The following is a 20,478-nucleotide window of genomic DNA, read 5'->3' as shown; positions in this document are numbered from 1 at the left end:
TCGATGGCTAGCCAAATGCTGCTGCGAGGATGACCGGAGTTCGCATGATGGTTTATGCTCCTTGACGAGATCAGCAAGGTGTTGTGGTCCATGCATTCGGCAACCGGAAGCCAATGCAGCTCGGCGAACACTGGACGGACATGATCAGATCTTGCAGTACCCATCACGGCACGCGCAAAAGAGTTTCGTACATGCTGAAACTTGGTAATATTTTTGCCGGACGTCCTGTAGCATAGCGAGTTGCAATGATCGAGCCTTGTCGATACAACGCTACACGCCACCCACCGTGTTGGTTACGTCACGACTCAATAGTGGTCGAATGCGTCGTAGAGCCCTGATGTATTCGTGGCACGGCTCCGTTTCCTCAGTGCACTGCGAGCCGTTCCACGGTATCAGTGCGGGGCTCGGTTGCGCAGTGGGAAAGAGGTAAATGAGTTCATGTGGAAACAAGGACAGAGAAGTTGCACGTGAGCAGTACCTGTTGTCGTTTCTCAGACTCCAGTTTCATGCGTGAGCGGATGCAGTTGCAGGTGTCGTCGAAGGTCTGCTTCAGGGCGACGTCCATGAGGTACTTGTGGTAGGCGCCGGCAAGATTCCCACACACGAAGATCACCGTGTTGGCCAGCAGCTGTGGGGGAACAGTAGAGGAGGTGGGGCGACGTGGGAAGGCGGAGGTGAAATAACAAATCGTGCTTGGAAAGGATACACAGCACGCAGAGGTGCAAACTTTTTATATTTTTGTTAAATTAATTGGAAGTCAAAAGATTTTCCTGCTCGTACGGGAAGTGCGATGGCACTCATCCCTGTTGGCTCCCGGGCCATTGGCTAACTACTCTTGACATCCCACGTAATTGTATACAATTCCGGAGGGATGATGAGCTGAGTCGGAGGTCATCCCTGAATCGGATTTTGAAGCTGGGCGCACGACCTTCTGGTGAGACAAGTCGATTCTCGTGAAGCCGCGTTGGCGGCGTGTACGCCGCTGGTGTACACAGCAAAGGATTGGACACGCTCGCCAGTTTCGCTGCTTTGAAATGGAAACCAAAATTGGACAACAGGCGACATTTCGAGCAATGGGCCTCCTTCATCAGGGCGCGTGCACACGTTGCGTTCACCTGCTCGTGACATTAGTTCGGCTACACCGGGCAATTGTGAAATATAATTATATTAATGATGATTCATAACAATAATTGTGTTATCCTTTTAAGAGGACTGGCTGTAAATGAATACAACTCGAGAGAAACACGCCCGTGACATTGCCACGGATCGAGCAATAGCCTATTGTTTTCACTTCCTTGCATTGGAGAACTAACGCTCCCATATAAATGGGTGCTTATTTACTTGAAGTGTCACTTATTCAAGTCAATATATCTTGACTTAAAGCTTTCGTGACTGCAGGAATTCATATTCTTTGTGTCTTTCGGTAAAGCCATGTAGATAAAAAAAAAATTCTATCTACGTGGCTTTACAGAACGACCCAAAGAATATCAATCTATCTTATGCACGTGTGTGTGAATGAGTGTGAACGAACACTCTTTCATTTCATAAGTACATCTGTGAATGTGTTAGACGGGCTTATACATTTGTGCATTCATTCGCAAGAGCGTAGGAGGAGGTGAATTCGACTATGCGCAAGTAAATGCATGCCAGGAGAGAAGCCAACGTTATGATCTCAAGGCCACGGAATTTGAAGTAACATTGGCCTTTGGAGGGCAAAAAAGAACACACAAGTCTCATTAAATAATGCAAATTAGAAATTCCAAGTGCGAGACGAATCGGAATATATGGTAAACAGAAACTATTTTGGATGTCCTTTACAGGCATTATTGAGTGAAACAGATTTCGCTGACTGCTTCCTGATGTTTGTGCCAATGTGCCCAGACACCGATCCATACTTTGGAAATGCTTTCAACACTTTACAATTTATTAAAGTCAATAATTGACGAATAAAAATGTGAAGTAAAGGATCAATGTCTTGTTGATAAAATGCAGATAGGGGTTAATGTCAACGTAGTTAAGTTTTCTAAATGTAAATAAACAAGCGGGGAGGGGTGGTTTATATTTTATATACAGTCCTGAGTCAGTGGCGGAAATGCCATACTCTCATGGTGGTGGCCAGTCTCTCTATAGGACAGTGAGTGTTGACTTCCACGAGGTAGAATTCATGTCATCAATCCCAGATAGGCCGGGCCAAACATGTGAGTAGGATTGCAACTGCCTGAATAAAGGCAGCAGAGTCCTGTGCGATGCAGAATTGATAAATCAGCTAAGTAGTTCTTTGTCAACATATGAGTGCTCAAAGCAAGATGTAGGCAATATGATTAATCCTTAAATTGGACCAGTCCCAATCCCAAAACTTATATTCTACACACAATGCTTTTGTTAACAATTTAACAGTCGTGGCAGGTCACTGTTTGTCACATTTGATCACCTTCATAGATTATTTTTTTATTAAACCAAGTGAGAAAATATCGTCGACCTTCCTAAAAAGTGGATTGCCCTTGAATACCCGGTTGGTGGTGCTACTAAAGCAGAAATAATAACAACTTTGCACATTTGTTCATCACGTGACAACTTCATTCATCCGCTGCATCAGATGGAGGAGGGTTTACGACACGCAACATTTTACGTACATGATAAACCTTAATTCTAGATTTGAAGCTTTCGTGACTGCAAGGAATCATACTCTTAGGTTTTTTTCGGTAAAGTCACGTAGGTAAAAATAAAAAAATTATAGAAATAATAATAGAAATAAAATAATAAATCGTTTCGCATGAAGGAAGCTTGTGTTGCCTCCGAATCGTCGTGATTTGTTATTTTATTTATATTATTATTTCTATAATTTTTATTATTTATTTTTATTTTTACCTACGTTACTTTACCGAAAAAAACCTAAGAGTATGATAAACCTTGCTTGACTGGAGAATCTAGTCTGATCGTGGATGACAACAAATGGGATTCGAACTGGGACCTCGGTACTTTGACCTCAGGCAATAGCCCAAGGAGCCACCCTCCTACCTCCGTCACAGCGCATATTGAAACCAGCGCTGTTTGATGACATTGAAGAGGTTTACATGGTTCCTGACCACAAGCTTGGACGAATTAAGTGATGAAGGTCAGTTTCCGATGTAAATGAAGGCTCCACTCAAGGGGATTTCATCAGAATGCACCTTGACTAACATTTACATACATAAGCAAACAAATGAATCCATACGTACTTTTTTGTGCACAAGTAATTGAATAAACATGCCACAGAGGTGAGCACCCCCTAATTAGCCACATTTGCAGACGGAAACATTGATTATGCATAATGAAAACAGACCCGTAACTTAAAACCACCGAGTTAGAATCCCCAGAAACTCCGATGAAGAATTGAGTGTGCAAGTGTCATAGCAGTAGTTCAGTATAACAAAAACGACCCCCAAGGAAAGAGTAATGAATTGATAAAAATGAAACTCATTAGCGACTAACGCGCAATGATGTAATTGCCAGGACGGTGGTGGGTGGGAAGCGAGGGTTATTTTTGTATCGGACCATTAGCACTCGAGGCAGGGCAGCTGGCAGGCTCTGGTGGAAATGAGTCCCTGGAGGATGGCAGTACACCATTTTAACATTTGCTTGTGTTTGCTTGTATTCGCCTTATTCTCCACCGCATTCCCACCCTTTGTTTTTGTTCTACTAATTAAGGACAACCAGCCTGTTTCCTTGCACCATCCCCCCATGTTTAGCTGGCCGGGCAGCACTCTGAATGAGGCACAATCGGCTGTGAGTAAAAATTTCGGTCGTAGGTCAACTTGGCCTATTAAACCACTCCTCTGGTGTTGACAAACCTAGTTACCACTTTGTAGAGAAAAAAAACACGGTGGTTCTTTTGGTGGGACTGGTTGCTGCCCGAGAAGTGTAGAATTTTCCACGGCTGTGAACGCAGATGAGCAAAGCGACTCCTTTGACCTTGTCCGACTTATATTATTTGCGCATATGCAATCTAATTTCGATGTATCCATGCAGACGCATCTCCAGACGCATTACGCTCATGTACAAATTGAGAGGCTAATAAAGACTACGTATGAGTGCAGTGTGTGCCTACATTTGAGTGCGCTCTCACTATGGCAGGAAACGGGCGATAGTGAATGTGGCTCACGCCAGCGGTCTCATCACATTTGCCAACAACCTCGGGTCGCCATTATGCCAGCGCCCATTATGCCGGCCGGTGCACAGTGCCCATCTCTCCAGGGGTCCTACCACAGCGTGAATTCCGGTTCTCACTCACTATGATGAGTCCAGGGCCAAATCAAAACCCTAGCTGAGCCCCATCTGCCAGGGCTTGATTGCCCAGTGGCCAGGTTAGACAGGTGCCTATATGTGGTGACTGATGGAATCAGACGCAGGCAGCCTGGGACAACGGAGGCCGTGCTAGGTACATATTGGAGGCTCTCTGAAAATGGAAAACTTTTGCTAACCTGGACATTTTCACTTCCAGTGCCATACGAGTTATTTTTGAGAGAAAAAAAGGTCGATCTCTTCATTACTTCGGTGTTAGAGGGTGCAGCGGTGCTGCAGTGGCTCTTGCACTGCATTATGGAGGTTGATGCCCAGCCATGGCTAGTATAAATGATGAGCAATAAATGAAACAGTCCAACCCGCACTGAGCAGCATGGTGAAATATGGGCAGACAACCCCATGACCAATACAGCTTTGAGGAGGTCTTCATCCAGCAATGGATTGACAAAGGGCTGTACATTTCTTTAGACCTACTTTTTGTGTTTAGTTTGTTGTCCTTCGCAACTCCGATTAGCATGATCGGCTATGTACGTTGCGAAATAAGTTCAACATACATAGTATACACGATACAATACAAATAAAAACAAATTTGAAAATTGTATAATCTCATTCTTGGTCCTGTTTTATCGAAGTAAAAACCTGAAACTGCTTGCTGACGTCACTGCTGTTGGAACGGCCTCCGCTAGAGGGCGCATCAGAGAGCCCGTCGAGGGCATTTTGGCCGACTTGTATATATTTATGTTGAACAAAAACACTATTCCAAAGAAATTAGTTTTCAATCTCGGTTTTAAAGTCCCAGTCGCTTCGTAATACTGGGTTACGGAAGGGTCAGGTTCCCGAGAACGATCCGTAACCCGAATTTTCCGTATGTCGGAAATTGAACAATTTTCCGACAAAATGAATGAAAAAATCCCTATCGCTATCTGCATAGTGTTGCTGTACATCAGCTCTGTACTTCCTAGGATGCTTTCATTTAATCGAATATCTACCTTAACACTACTACCCATTATTAATCTAATAGAACATTTACGAATGCCACGAAACATTTTTTATATTAATTGCTAACAGAAAGCAGTCACTTCCGAATGTTCGTTTACCGTGCATTAGATTCGGCCTAGACTTCACATATACACACACAAAGACAAAGGTGGAGTAGGCTCGTCTACATAGACCCGCCATACGCCTCGCTACGCGGTATTCATCCACAACCTCACCGCGCTGTACTAATTTCGCTTACGTAACTAACGCAAAACTTTCTGCGTAATTTTTTTTTACATGATTTATGGCAGAATTTCCATAAAGTCGGATTTCCGTAAGTCGGGACTGCCTGTATCAGAAGGAAGAGCGTTCCAGACGGCCACAGAGGCCTTGTCCATGCTGGTCAGCCATCTTTGCACAGCTACGAGTATCCCACTCACATTCGGCCCATCGATCGACTATTTAAACAATGCCTTCCCTATGGTAACTACTCAAGACTCGAGCGCCACATGGGTCAAGAAGAATGTTGGAGGTGAAACATAATGGGTGACAGGTCTACTGCATGAATCACTCGAGTCAATGGCCTGGCGGTTCAAGTCTGTCTCCGCAGCCTCTCTTACCCCAAATGTGATTGCACAAACATTAAAAACAAAATGAAGTGGGGAGCATTTGTCACGCCACATTCACGGGTGTTTATGATTCCACCCTATTGCTGTTCGTACAAAATAAGAAGACCATCAAGAGCTGAGTTTGCACCTGGGTGTTGATGTATACAGGGTTCGAGAAGTCGACTCGGTTGATGGCCGAGTTGCACATTTACCCTCATCGCTCAATAAAGTGAGTGGAACTTTGTGAGATGTCGACAGTTATTGTCCTCAGAGGAGCATTTGTCCTTGCGATGAAGATGGCTGATCAGAAATTGCTGCTCAGAAATTGCTGCCAGGGCTGCCAACAGTGATGAGCAATAGCACATTTCTTGTTTGCTTAAAATTATAGTGGCCTCACCAACATGCAGAGGCAGGTAAGTGATCCAGTCCGTTTACTTTACCTCCGTCACACACAACTCCCTCCTTCATCCACTGCTCTCTCCTTCCATCCCTCCTCTGACGTGTCCTCTCATCCCCACAGTCCCCTCTCCCATTCCCTCCTCTTCTTCTCACCCCTGTCACCGCATTTCCATCCACCAATCACAGAGCATCAAATTTCGGATTATTAATCCTCATCTCTAGCCACCCATCACAGATCATCATATCTCAGACCGCCGGGTTACTCCCGGTCAAGTATGTGCAGGGATTGACGTCAGCGTGTAGTGGGTAGGGAATACAAATGCTGTGGGGACTATTGTGGAGGACCGCTGCAGGACTAATCTGAATTGACTTAGTCTGAACTAACCAAGTATTGTTGATATCACCTATAGAAGAGCCTGACTCGGACGATATCAATGTTCACAATAAGATATATGATATAATGCAAACAATGTTTAGCTATGTACTTTTATGTTAAAACATTCCTCCAAGGAGGATCCATTGAAAAACGTAACTATATTTGTATCCATTTATGTTTTCATGTTCGAGAGCATTGCACCGTATCAAAGATCTCCCTGTCTGCAACATGATATCACATAACTACTTCTGAAGTCCCTTCAAGAAAACTCCAGTTTGCTAATAGTTGAAGATGCCTTGTAAACAATGTTTGTCGCATGACAAGCTGAAATGTGTAATCCTCAGCGCTGGAATATGTCAAAAGTGAGTGAATAATCTGAAATGGCACTGTGGATTTTTTATGATGACCTGGCGAACCAAATCATTAACTTTTTGTACCCATGAATCATGTTGATCCATGAGTCACTGTTTGTATTCGAACCTAGGAGCTAAGTGGTACTGTTTCAATCCTGACTCTTTGAATGAAAATAAACTTAATCAAGTACTGAATGATGGCCCCTCCACGCATTGTTAGTCACTTGGGTTTTTTGATCAAAATTGTATATATCTTGGCTGCCATAGACTGTTTCTTAAACCTTTGCTCTATGTTTGAATTCTGTCATGATTTGATTCTGGAGTGTGTTTACATGCATAAGTTTCACTGTTATACAATACCCTCTGAAGTGAGGGCCTTGTCTAAACTAAAATATAAAAATAAATATTTTAACAGGTAAATCCCACTGAGCTATATAGCTATTTTCAGAAGCGACCTGGCCACAAATGATAGCTCAACAAAAGGCGTATGTATATCAGCCAAATACTCTAAATGTATGTTTCTAAATCAGGGGTCCTCAAACTTTTTAAACAGGGGGCCAGTGCTCGCCACCGCAGCCCAATGAGTGCTCACCAGCGCAGCCCAATTAGTGCTCACCAGCGCAGCCCAATTAGTGACCATGGGCCGGATAAATATCCTCGGCAGGCCGCATGTGGCCCGCGGGCCGTGGTTTGAGGACCCCTGTTCTAAATGAGGAGGGAAAACCGGAGAAAAATCCACGCAACCACGGGGAGAACATGCAAACTTCAAATATACAGGTGTCAGGGCCAGGATCAAACCCACGACCTCCTGTACACCAGGCAAAGTAATCAACATCTCACCACCGTAGCACCCGTCTATGTCACCACAAACGGCATGATCTCCGTAAATGAAGGAAATCATTGGAGATCTCTGTGCAACTGTAAATAGAGCAAATCAAACATCCCCTAGATGCCACCATCTCTCAAGGCAATGTGTGTCACTACTGCATATTTAATAGATCCCTGGCGACTGGGTCCGCTTTAAAGGCGCACCCCTGCAAATTGCTTGCTTCCGCCACCGCTGGCGGAAGGGCCTTCACGAGAGGAAGATCCAGAGAGCCCCTCGACGGGTGTTTGGCCTTCTCTTGCACACTGGGCAGATGTGATCAGCTAACTATGGTACACTCACTTGTACTGCTGGATTACAACGGGGGGGAGGGGGGGGTTAAGTAGTAACTTAAATCATTGCTTCAACTGCAATGCCGAGAGGTCAACCCAACGACCTCTCGATTTAAAAGTCTGGTTACACCCAATACCAATACCTGCCGTTTGCCACCAAGTGGCGTTGAAGTCATCACGCCGCCTGTGCCAGGCTAGGTGCACTTTGAGGCCACGTGAAGTGTCGAATGCTAACTGCTGGCAGTAGGTCATTGGACAGACCCAGGTGCCATGGGTTGACTGACTGAGATGACTGGCAGATTCACCAGCTGTGCCTCCTCATGCCAGCATCCACAAACTTTATAACACCCTGTGTCATTGTCACCCAAAGCTATAAGAATACGTTTTCCCCTTTCATCTGGCAACAAAACAGGTGTTAAGCTGTTAAAACACCAAACTGAAACATTTTATGAGGAATCGTCTGCATTAACCACAATTATTGTGGTCAAAATGCAAACAAAAACACTGATAATATATGCATTGTCTTTTAAACGGATTGGTCCAATCTGTTTAAAAGACAATGGTCCAATCAGTTTCAAAGACAATGCATATATTACACTGGCCAACAACAAAAAAAACATTTTTTTCTGGCCTGGACTTTTGCGGCTGTTTTAGACTAATTTCAGGGTGCTGATTACAAATTTTATCTCAGATTTGCTCTATCACATCTCATTTTTATGCTATCGGCATATCCCATTTTCATTGATTTTACCGTAAATAAACTCTGTCACTTATGATTGCAAGTTGTTGCGAGTCACTGACTGCTTTAGAGTTAAAAGATGGTGCTGTATTTTAGAATAGTGTGTTTATAATATCATTTTATGTAGATATCCACATTTATTTAATATTTTTCTTCTGTAGTTTTGATTGAAAATGCAATATTTGATATCTCAAAAACCTGATGTGATAGACAAAAACTGATGCCAGATTTGGAATCAGCACCCCAAAATTACCTTAAAACCGTTGGAATACCTTATGCCAGAAAAAGTGTGTTGACCAGTGTTATCAGAGTATGTTTTTTTGTTTGCATTGTTGCAGAAGTAAAAGGTGTACATCACCATTCAGACAAAAATCCACAGCGCGGCCATTCCCTACAGCCTCAACAGTTCATTTGCACTACGCTACAAATTGTACAGTTTCTAAATGAGCTCAATAATGAGGCATCGGGGCTGCCTTGCAAATAATCGGTTGGCAAATCAATATAGGAACTCCATATCAAGTAATAATGCCAATGTTGATGATGATGAATTAACAACCCTTATGAACAGACGACTTTATAATGAAGGCTGGCTAACCGCACCACAACGGAGCGTGAATTAACATTTGAGCCAATGAGTTACAGAGAAAATAGAGATAATCGCATTAGCCAGAATTTTAATTAGTTAATCAATTAATTGATCAATTAATTAATTACCTTTGTACAGTGTGGCACAGAATCCTGTGCAGTGCGCAGAGCGTTCATTTTACAATGGTCCACTGATAACGCCTGCCAGTGGACAATTCAAAACGGGGACTATCCCATTCAGAGGGACGGCACATTTTGGGATGTTGATCACGTGAAAAGAAAAGCTGGAAATAGGTTTCCAGACAAAATTACTATTGCGCAGGAGCGGGCCAGCTACATCACAGGTGAGCCTACTTTCCGCACGCCGTTCTCTCAAATCCCTGGCTAAAATTGTGGCTTAAGGGTCAAAATGTGGGCACACAGCACAACAAGATAACAACAAAGATCCCCCGTAGAGCCTGAACGATTTTTTTGTTAGGCAGGCGCTGTTAGTGAGCACCTAATGAAGGCCGGCACGGCACACGGCGGGGTGGGTGGCTAAAATTATACACGGCCGCCTTTGTCACCCCAGTGCTGATGTTTACACGCTGCATAAGTTACACATTTCAGGCTGAGTTGACCTGGAGGCAGGGGGGGCAGAGACTGGTTCAGATAATCGTCACTGGTGTTGTTGGTGGTGACTGGTAATCGAACTTGGCTTGTCATGTCACATAGCATCGTGCGCTCACCATTGTACTACGCTCACATGAACACGATGATCACCCACGCAGCTTGGCAGTCTTGCAGCAAGTGCTGTTGGTGGACACCTATTAAGGCTGCACGTGATAGTGCAGCGAGCCGAGCATCACACCTGGCAACCTTTGTCACTCCGATGCCAATATTGACTCACCACAACACAACCAAGCAAAGTAGTCATTTAGGGCTGGATTGGCTTATGGGTTGCATCGGCTTAGGTTCAGATGACACATGTGACTGGAGCCTGTGCGTGGTTAGGAATCGAACTCAGAGATTGCATTGCAAAGCATACTCACCACTATCTCACTCTTAACAGGTATAGCAAAGACAAAGGTCCCCCGTATAGCCCTACCAGACTATTGGGGAAAGTGCTGTTAGCGAGCACCTATGAAGGCCGGAACGGCAAACGAGGGGGTGGGTGGCCAGCACCACGCCCGACCGCCTTTGTCTCCCCAGTGACAGTGTTTACACACCGCACCAGGTACTCATTTGAGGCTGAGTCGACCTAGGGGAGGCCCAGGACCGGTTAAGATTATCGTCACTGGGCTTGGCCGTGAGCGGGAATCGAACTCTGGTCCCCAGGTTCGTAGTGCAGCGTGCTACTGTTCCCCCAGACCAGTATAGCACAAACACATACACACGTTCACACATATAAACATTAATCCTGTGAGTTTTCCACTGTTTGTGGTGTGCCCCCTAAAGGCAGCTACAGCTAATGTCAGAGTTGTTGGGTCAGCATCGTGCACATCTGTCACACCTGTGTCTCTCCAGCACTCGTCTGCATTGTACAAACACTCGGGCGTTCATTGGATGAAAATATAAAAACGCCAATGCAGGACCCTCCCGCAAAAATAGTCCTACTATTGAGTGTCGCTCGCATTAATAAATAGTAAATTATTATTTTTAAAACTTCGCATTGAGTACCCGTGTTTATGTCATATAGAGGAAGTCCAGGCTGTGTGTGGACAGCAGTTGCAACCTCCATTACGGTGAGTTGGATATCCAGGTGGGCAGGGGAAAATTACCACTGATGCTGAGAATTTTTTTTGCCATGGGAAATTAAGAAAGCACACATCTGGAAAGGTGACGTGAAAGATTACTGTGACATATTTCACACGAGTGGGTCAATGTGTGCTCGTGTAACGTCCCAAAATCTAAAAATTTGAAAATTTCCTGCAATTAAATTGCAACTGCACCATGTGTTTTGGCAAACGCTTCATATGGAAGCATGGACAGTCGTGTCTTGCTATGGTTCCTCCATGCTCTGAACCTGTTAAATAAGGAGTCATGAATATAACTGCATGAGGCATGAGTGTTCATACCCATGGAATTGACTGTGGATTGGTGGAATTATAGTACACATCACTAACTGCCATACCACCCCTCCTAAAGACAAAGATCCCCCATATAGCCTTAACATATTCTTGGGGCAAGTGCTGTTAGCGAGCAGCTATGAAGGCTGGCACGGCACACGAGGGGGAGGGTGGCCAGCACCATGCCCAGCTGCCTTTGTCTCCCCAGTGCTAATATGTACATAACGCACCAGATACTCATTTGAGACCGAGTCGACCTAGGGGAGGCCCAGGACCGGTTCAGATTATCATCACCGGTGTTGGCCGTGAGTGGGAATAAAACTCGTGTCACCCGGTCCGCAGCGCAGCGCGCTAACGACTATGTCACCCCTTCATCCTAAACACAAACAAACACACACCGACCATGACCGCTGTTGTTAGGCTCCCAAGCCTTTAGTGTCCGAGTACAGGAAGACTGTGAGAAGAGTTTGACAATGACAGTGGTCTCTTTTTTTTATAGCAGAGCAACGGGGTTGTCTACCAGTCAAAAAAAATTCTACACAACTCATCAGCCCCATGACCTTCTAAGAGTGCATCATTTCGGCAGCACTGATTCAATGCAAGAAAACTCTGGACTGGTTTTGACAATACGGCGTTACATCAGTTGTTTGACACCTTGGTCTTTCAAGGCTCTGTGACTTTGTTTCCACCCGTGGTGTCTTTTTCTACACTCATTGTGTTGCCTTCCAAGGGAGACTCCTCATCTTCAGGGAGCTCTCACCTTGATCTAAATATAGGCCTGAGACTGAATGACGAGAAATTACTGCACGCTTCTATTTACACAGCCCAAAGTCAACATTGGGCAATTATGTACGTCTCACAATAACTACAATAATAACAATAGTATTATAAATAATGATAACAATAATATTTTGATGTGCCTGGGTAACTCGCGGGAAAGGCCAATTGAAGTGTCTTTAACAATTACGTTAGCTCCTGTGGCATGATGAGATTGGCTGCCAGTGATGTTTCCAGATAAAAGTTTAATCTCGCTCGTGACGTCAATAGCACAATGGAATATGAGTTCTTATTTTACAAATATTGTCAAAGAAAATAAACAACAAAACGTACGGATTTCCCTTCAAAAACAAATTCATTATTTAAATGAAGCACATCAGATGAAAACAGATGTAATCTATCACGCATGAGGAAGCGTTTCCACAACTGCTCAGGCTTGGCATCTTGAAATATTTCGGGGTAAAGCGCCGCAGCATCCCTTAAAAGGCCCTTTTTTCAGATCAAATGCCCACATATATGTTAGCCTTGAAAAACATTTCCTTGCCCGCTACTCCCGTCAGTCCGGCTTCTCCTCACTCCCGGGTCAGCGCTCCTTTCCGCTGGCCCATCTCTTATTTATGGTTGACATTTCACAGCGCGAAACGACGGGTCCCCAAGCGGTATAGAAGCTTAGGAATTAAGAATTGGGATGGGGATGAAGGGGGCTTTCGCGAAAACTACTTTTTTTTTAACCCGAGCAGCTCTGCGCCAACAGTTTCATTCGTTTTACATCGGGACATTTCGTTGGTGCTCTATTTCTGGCTGCAGTATAATTGCGCTCTACGGTGTCACTTCCAGCGTGCACTATTTCGCATCAAACGGCGCAGCCAGCAGGGCTGTGGGGAAAACGAGGTGGCACCGAGCAGCTGAGTGATTCCAGAGGAATAATTGGCAACCCGTCTGCGATTCGGAAACGTGTGACATGGGCCACTGGGAAACGGCACGAGAGCGCGCGCGCTTTCACACGTGCACACTCGTGTTCTCTCATAGATCGTTTTTTTTTAGAATCTTTATTTGTGCTGGAGGAGTTCGATGAGCTATGAAGCTCTTTTTCATGGATAGCCAGTAGGGGCGGGTCAGAAAGTTAAAGGCGGATCAGAAAGTTTCGGAAAGATAAACAAATCATAAACATTTTTATTTTACCAGGTAAGGCTCACTGAACTATTAGCTTCTTTCTCAGAAGCGACCTTAACACAAATGATAGCTTAACAAAGTGGCTTATCATGTGGAAATCTATAGCAGCCAAATAATCTAAATAATCTAAACGCATGTTTCTCAATGTGGAGGGAAAAACCATGGGACGTGGATATAGGGAGAACATGGGGAGGACATGTGAACGCCACATATAAATAGCTGTGAGTCACATGTCCGAACTAAACTCAGCCTCGATTGAATAGTGACATAACAAGAGTGTGATAGATCACAGCACAGATCTACCTTGCAAATGAATGAACAACCAACGTGTTTTAAGGACATTCAAATTTCAATGCAATGTAACGTTTTATTTCACACAGGGTCCATTTATGCAAATGGTACAACATTTGTGATGTGCGTAGTTTTCGAATGGAGGCACGGGGGAAACCACGAACCAGCGGGGATGCAGCTAGAACAGCCGCTAACAATTGCCCATTCTCTGTGGTCTGTATGTATTTGAACTTCTTTTGTACCGTACGTAGCCAAACGTCCAATCAAGTATCCACTGCCGACCAATAGGCCTACCAATAGGCGCGCGATACTTACCGTGTATAATCCCAATTGATTCATTTGCAGGTGATTTCGAATTTTGTCAAATTGGACCACGACGCCAGCATGCAACAGCCTAGTGATGCCAAAGTCATCATGAGATTCTTGATGTCCACTGTGAAGCAGACTGGCGCGATTATTGGCCAATGCACCACAGTAATAACCAGGGCGTCGACTGGATTTTATCCCCGAACAACTTCCAATAAGTGGCGAATGCGGTACCGATGGGTCGTGTCACCACCCTGAAACACGAGGAACACTGCGACTGTGGCCATGCAACCCAAACGATGTACCGTATAGTAAACACCTGTAGTCTGTACTCATTCAATGTAAGAGGAGTAGCATAACTACGAGCCATCGAACAATGACAGTTACCGCATTGCACGCTTTCAGATGCGCTCCTGCGGCCATCTGGAACACTTAACTTCCGATATTGGGAAGCCACTGGAGCTACGCACGTGAAATCATCAAGATTGACAAACTCATTTCTTGAGAACTGCTTTTTGTGTTTAATTTGGTGTCCTTCCCGGCACCTTCGATAAGTGCAGTTTGTGACGTACGGTGTGAAATAAGTTCAATATACATACATATATACACAAACTCTCCTGAAGCCCTATCATGGCTACCTAGACATTGGCATTTAGATCCTGAAGACATTTCCCCACATAGGAATAGAATAGTGTGGAATAGTAGGCGAAACACCCTCCAGAGGGGCTCTGCACAGCCCCCTCTAGTGGAGGCCCTTCCACCGGCAGTGCTGTGAGCAAGACAGCGCAGGTCTGCACCTTTACCTGTGACATGCTAATTATCACGCAATGCTGTCTCACGGTAACATTGCTGACGATGTCACCTGACGCTTCTTTTCGAACCAGGATATGAGAAAATATGAAATTCCACTGCAGGCCGTCACTGCCGGTACCTTTCTCGTGCAGACAGTTTGGACAGCTTCAAATCAATAATTTGTTTATTTCTATAACAACAACAAAATCAATTTTGGGGAATTCGTAAACAGGGTGGAAATATTAACGTTGGGCCGTCCGTAGCTTTAAGGACCATTGGCAACCTTGGAAAAACTACTCAACTTTGTTTTTCTGCGTCCTTGCTAGCATATACAAGATTTCACAGAGCTGTAGAGTCAGTAGGACATCATTATGCGATGTTCCGTGCAACAAGGTGATTCTTAATCGTCACCGTCTCCGTCCGTTGAAATTAACAGTTACATCTGTGTGGCCAACAAAGACCAATATGTCACGACGGTGTTAGAATTGGCATAATAAGCAACATGCGTACTTGTGCAAATGGCAAAAAAAAACCGAGTTAATCAGTATCCGCACGGTGAGATATATATATATAGAGCTTGAATCACAATAGAAAGTTCACGAGTTCCAATTCATCATCAGCGATCGATTTGGCCCAGCATCTTACCTGTGGTAAATCAATTCAGTACCAATTAGTGGGAAGTAATCCTTTGGAGAAGACCGGCTCTTCCCATAGGAAACTGTTATTTCTGTATTGTTATTACCAATTATATGAATATTGATGGTTTTTATTCAGCCGTGTCTTGAGGAGATATGCATCCTATGACTAAACAGAACTGCATCCGGAGCCAACTCAACAGCTGATCTCACCCACAAGCTCGACAGTGCTCCCTCATGCCCTCTGGACAGAGGGTCCATGAAGGTATACAGCACCATAGTGGCGAGATGTTAACTACCTCGCCTGGTACACAGGAGGGCGTGGGTTCGATCCCGACCCTGACACTTGTATATTTGGAGTTTGCATGTTCTCCCCGTGGTCGCGTGGCTTTTTCTCCGGGTCCTCCGGTCTTTCCCTCCACATTTAGGAACATTCGTCTAGGAGTATTTGGCTGCTGTAAATCTCCACGTGATAAGCCACTCCGTTGAGCAATCATTTGTGATAGCCAGGTAGCTTCTGAAAAAGATCTCTATAGCTCAGTGGGCCTTACCTGGTAAGATAAAAATAGTTTATTTGGTTTTTAGTCTCACATTCATTCATCATGTGCGCTATAGCCGAGCCACACGGTCGCGTCCTTCGGTGGCCACGTGCAGTTCTCGTGTAGACCTCCGCTGGCCTTAGCGGACGGTCGTCAACAATGGATGACGTTGTTTGTACAGAGCCGCAGCTGCAGTTTGGGTTGGGTGGCAATGGGTCAGCACCACCTGCCCGCTAACCGAGCACCCAGGCAACGTGCGACCCCTGCGACTTCCGTGGCAATGGTGCCTGCACTCCCGAGTCTTACGACTCAACGTTGAGGGTCAGTGGGCTGCCAAGCGAAGTCTAAATCAGCGTACTCAATTTCTTGTTTACGGTTGATAATTGGACGGCGGTTTGAAAGTAGGTCAATGTAGTAGACGAGGATTGCATCCCACTAGACCTCAGTCATGGTATTGGCTACGCACATTGTATCGATGTCTAAGACGGTCCCAGGTGTCACGCATCTCACGTGTTGTTGAAGATGACTCAATGTTGTATACTATCTTATTTATAAAAAGTTTTGCTGGCTGCCTGCCTGCCTGCCTGGTATGTGGTGTGGACGTCACCCGCATCCCACGTGGGGTTTGTGCGTGGCGCGATGTCACGCCTCCCCCCTCCCAGTTTAAATCTAAAGTGTTCAAGCAACATGTTGGCACCCTTTTAACTGTGCTCTTCAAACTGATTTTTTTAAATACTATTATTAAATGTAACATGATAACCTTTAGTGAAAGCCTCTATTATGAATGGTTCACTGCTGAGCATTATATAATGTCCGGTTTTGCTTAGAAGTTAGACCGATATCTAAAAGAAAAGGGTCATTCATATGAAACATCTGGGAGTTCATCATTTGTTCAAGCTATTCTGACTGCTGATGAGACGCTGAATGTCAAAGCTAATCCCGAGTTTGCTTGTGTGGAATAAATGGTGCTGAGGCCACTCACTCCCAGAAAGCTCTGCGGCTGATGGGTTGTGTCAGAAATAAAAAAAAAAATTACGTGGAGAAGCGGATACATGAAGGAGGCATTGCGAATTTATTTTGTTATTCATATTCTCCACAACGACGCGAATCATTATTATTGTTATGTTAATTAGCCGTATGCTTAGATTACCTGCTCTTCAGAAGAGCTACTGCCCAAATGTATCAGCTTATTACTGTGTTTATTCTCCTGTTGTAAGGCAGTGTTGATGAGAAACGTGAGTATTTTTTTTGTAATTCGTGCTTGTGCAACACCGCCCAACGCCAGCCTCTGACTTTATTTGCTCAGCTGTACAATGTGTACAGCGCTTATATATTTTGGCTCTCAACGCTGAATAGAAAGGGAACGTGAAGGGTTTTTTCTTCATGCAATCAAACTCATGATCAAGGTTGAGACTACAAGCCGGCCACATTGGAGAAGCTGTTTAATCAAGGGGGGCTGAGTGGTGAATGTTAACAAACTCTAAATGCGAGTCCTTGCTGGCTCATATTTTCCGAGAAATGGTCGAACGCTCCCACGAGCCACCCAGCCGCCTCGATAGGATAACTCTAAGACGCATTTCTGTACTGAAGCATCAAAAATGTAGATTTTTTTTTATCATTTGCTTGGCATGGTACTCGAGCCGACGCAACATAGACACATTTACGATACACACACACATATACCCAGGTAGTATGTGGCTAGAAATACGCGCAAACATTAAAGTCGTACCGCATGCAATGGCTACATTTACATACATACAAAGAGCGATACCAAGAGAGCGGGCAAACACACACGGCCATTAAAACCGCAGGATGCTTTCATTGGCAGGGCCCTCTTATTTGTGTCCACCTATTGTTTACCCTGGAACAAGGGGAACGTTTCTGTCAATCAGTGAGTATCCTTTATCTGGAATCACGTGGGAACTTACCAACAACATAGCAAACCATTCCTCTTGGGGGAGACTGAATAAAACAGCGGAGACGGGATGAAGTAACTGTTATCACTTTTAAATGAAATGTGTCCCAATGCTGAAAAGAAATACCGGTAAATGGCTCAACTGAGATACGATATAGCAACATTGCCCCCTACTGCAAAAAACTCAAAGCAGGACTCTCCTGAGAATGAGTCTTGAGATTCAGTCTTTCCTGATAACAAATTATACCATTTCACCCGTGAATTTATACAGTTACATCCCTCGACACTTTGCCAGCGTTGTTGTTGTTGTTACAACCCCATTGAAACAACACTGAGCTGTTTGCAGAATTTTACGTAAAGCAGTCGGACTGATTAATGATCCGGCATGAACTGATTCACTCTCTCACCGGTGGTCAGTCACCTCCTTATAACTCTTCTATTGCTACTGCTATGGTTGCTGTTGCCGTGAATTTGATTTCATTCCTCTGCCCATGTCGAGGACTCGGTCTACCAAAACCGACTGTGTACCGTCTCATTCCTGCTGTGCGTTGTCCACGGCACATACGAAAGATCAAGACACTTCCATTTTCTGCTTCTTCTCTCGCAATGCCCGACTTTGTGTTTCCCTCTCCCATCGCCGCATTTCACAAGATTTTACATCTTTGCTCAATTCAATGAAACGTGTCAAATCTTATCAATTACAACTTCAACTACGCCGTTTTGTTTCTGGCCGGATGGCGTTAAAGCCTGTGGCTCAGAAACCAAATTTTTTTTAATGAAACAAAGCAAAAAGTCAATGACAAGAGAGAATGGGAACACTTTTCGATGTATGCTTGTGATAAATTAACCAAAGTTCACACTGAACTATTCTTGAAAAAAATAATTATACTGGTAGGAACCTCCTGGTTACACAGGGAGGGGCTGGGTGGGTAGGGTGGGGAGGGGCTGGGTGGGGAGGGTGGGGAGGTGCTGGGTGGGGAGGGGCTGGGAGGGGGGTTGGAGGGGTGGAGCTGGGTGGGGAGGGGCTGGTCACCCCGTGGTGCCCTTATAAAACTCAATGTTTAACCTACTCACGCCAGCTTGTGCCCGCCCTCACAGTCGGGCATATTTTCGGAAAACACCACGCCGCCGTTGACCCTGCCCATTGACCGAGCAACCCAACGTTCCTACCAGCTCCCTCCGCAGGAATGTGTTTCTCGCATTTGAGGAGTGGGTGCAGAGTGTTGGAAAGGGTGGAGTGGTTGTGCCACACCCATAGGGCCTCATGGTTCACGGAGTGAGTGGACGAGACTCATCTCCGTAACTGCTGATGCTTGAATGCTAAATGGTGGCCATTCCTGCGCTGCCGGGACTACTTGCTAACAGTTATGGGAATGCAGCGATAGTTTGACTCCCAGAGGGATGATGGAACATTTCTTCAACAATATTTGAGCTCGCAGCCTTCTGTTGCAATGCCACCCAGCCAGATTGACTTTCCTCAAGAAAATGTTCGCTTACTGATGCTTTTCTGAGCAAAGAATAAATTACTTTTGCATGGCATCATGTCTGCATTAACCACACATACTCGTGGCAAAACATGCAAACAAACATACTTTGATGATAATATATATTTGGTGTTTGAACATCTGAACACCTGTTTTGTGGCCAGAATGGGTAAAGTCTATTCTTATTTGAGAATAGGTTTTACCCCTTTTTTCTGGTAACAAAACAGATGTTAAGATGTTAAAACACCAAACAGAAGCCTTTTACAAGGAATCATGTCTGCATTAACCACAATACTTGTGGTCAGAATGCAAACAAAAAACATACTCTGGTAATATATGCACTGTCTTTGAAACTGATTGGTCCACACCTGCTAAATGGGGGCCATTCCTTTTGATTCTGGCAAAAAAGGTCCCGTGATTACTTTCCTTATCCTGTACTCTATCACACTATCTTTCAGTTCTAATATTATTGTCAAACAAATAATTGCAAACCCTTGTTTTTTACATAATTCACATAATTTGTATTACTCATTTGAATTTGCTTCAGGGAATACCATACCTAATTGCATGCAAATGTTGGCAAATAAATAAATAAATATCAAGATAAAGTAGAACATGAACAAACCTAAATGAATGGATCTTCTTATAATGCTCTGATGACATTCACTGACACGGCAGATGACATTCAATGGCCTGCAAACATTTCATTTTCGTAAGTTTTTTTTTCAATCACTCCAAGGGATATAAAAAGCCAAGGCATTTGTTGATAAGCTCAGGTGCAGTTAAACCCAGGGTATTGAAGTGCAATTTTCTGTTTACATATTAATTCCATTACTAATCTCACCGGGATGTCTGAGGTGTGAAATTATTTTGCATTTTCCCCGACTCTTCCAATTAGCAGCCCAAGCCACTGCGAGGTTTTGTGCGAATGCCACAGAGGTGGTTGTGACAGTAGCCCGAGTCACCAGCCCAATTGAGATAACGTGTCAACAATTCACGACTCAAACATAACGCAAAACCTGGTGTGACTGTCGAGTCAGA

General features: G+C 44.4%; 1 protein-coding gene across 8 annotated transcripts in view; it reads right to left on the bottom strand.

Moving 5' to 3' along the window:
* The window catches only part of ADCY2 (adenylate cyclase 2), a 297,759-nt gene that overhangs the window by 99,861 nt on the left and 177,420 nt on the right, over positions 1 to 20,478 (bottom strand). For 7 of the 8 annotated variants that reach the window (XM_061565554.1, XM_061565552.1, XM_061565553.1 and 4 more), the window contains one exon: positions 479 to 628. In XM_061565554.1, the coding sequence (XP_061421538.1) occupies positions 479 to 628 (150 nt within the window). Of the gene's footprint in view, positions 1 to 478; positions 629 to 18,518; positions 18,545 to 20,478 lie in introns of those variants that run through there. The other variant, XM_061565558.1, reaches the window with a different exon arrangement.

This window comes from Lethenteron reissneri, chromosome 35 (genome assembly GCF_015708825.2).
Source record: "Lethenteron reissneri isolate LAM-NWPU_2019-01 chromosome 35, ASM1570882v1, whole genome shotgun sequence".
In the NCBI taxonomy this organism is placed as follows: domain Eukaryota; kingdom Metazoa; phylum Chordata; class Hyperoartia; order Petromyzontiformes; family Petromyzontidae; genus Lethenteron; species Lethenteron reissneri.
This window is presented reverse-complemented; position numbering and strand designations above follow the sequence as displayed.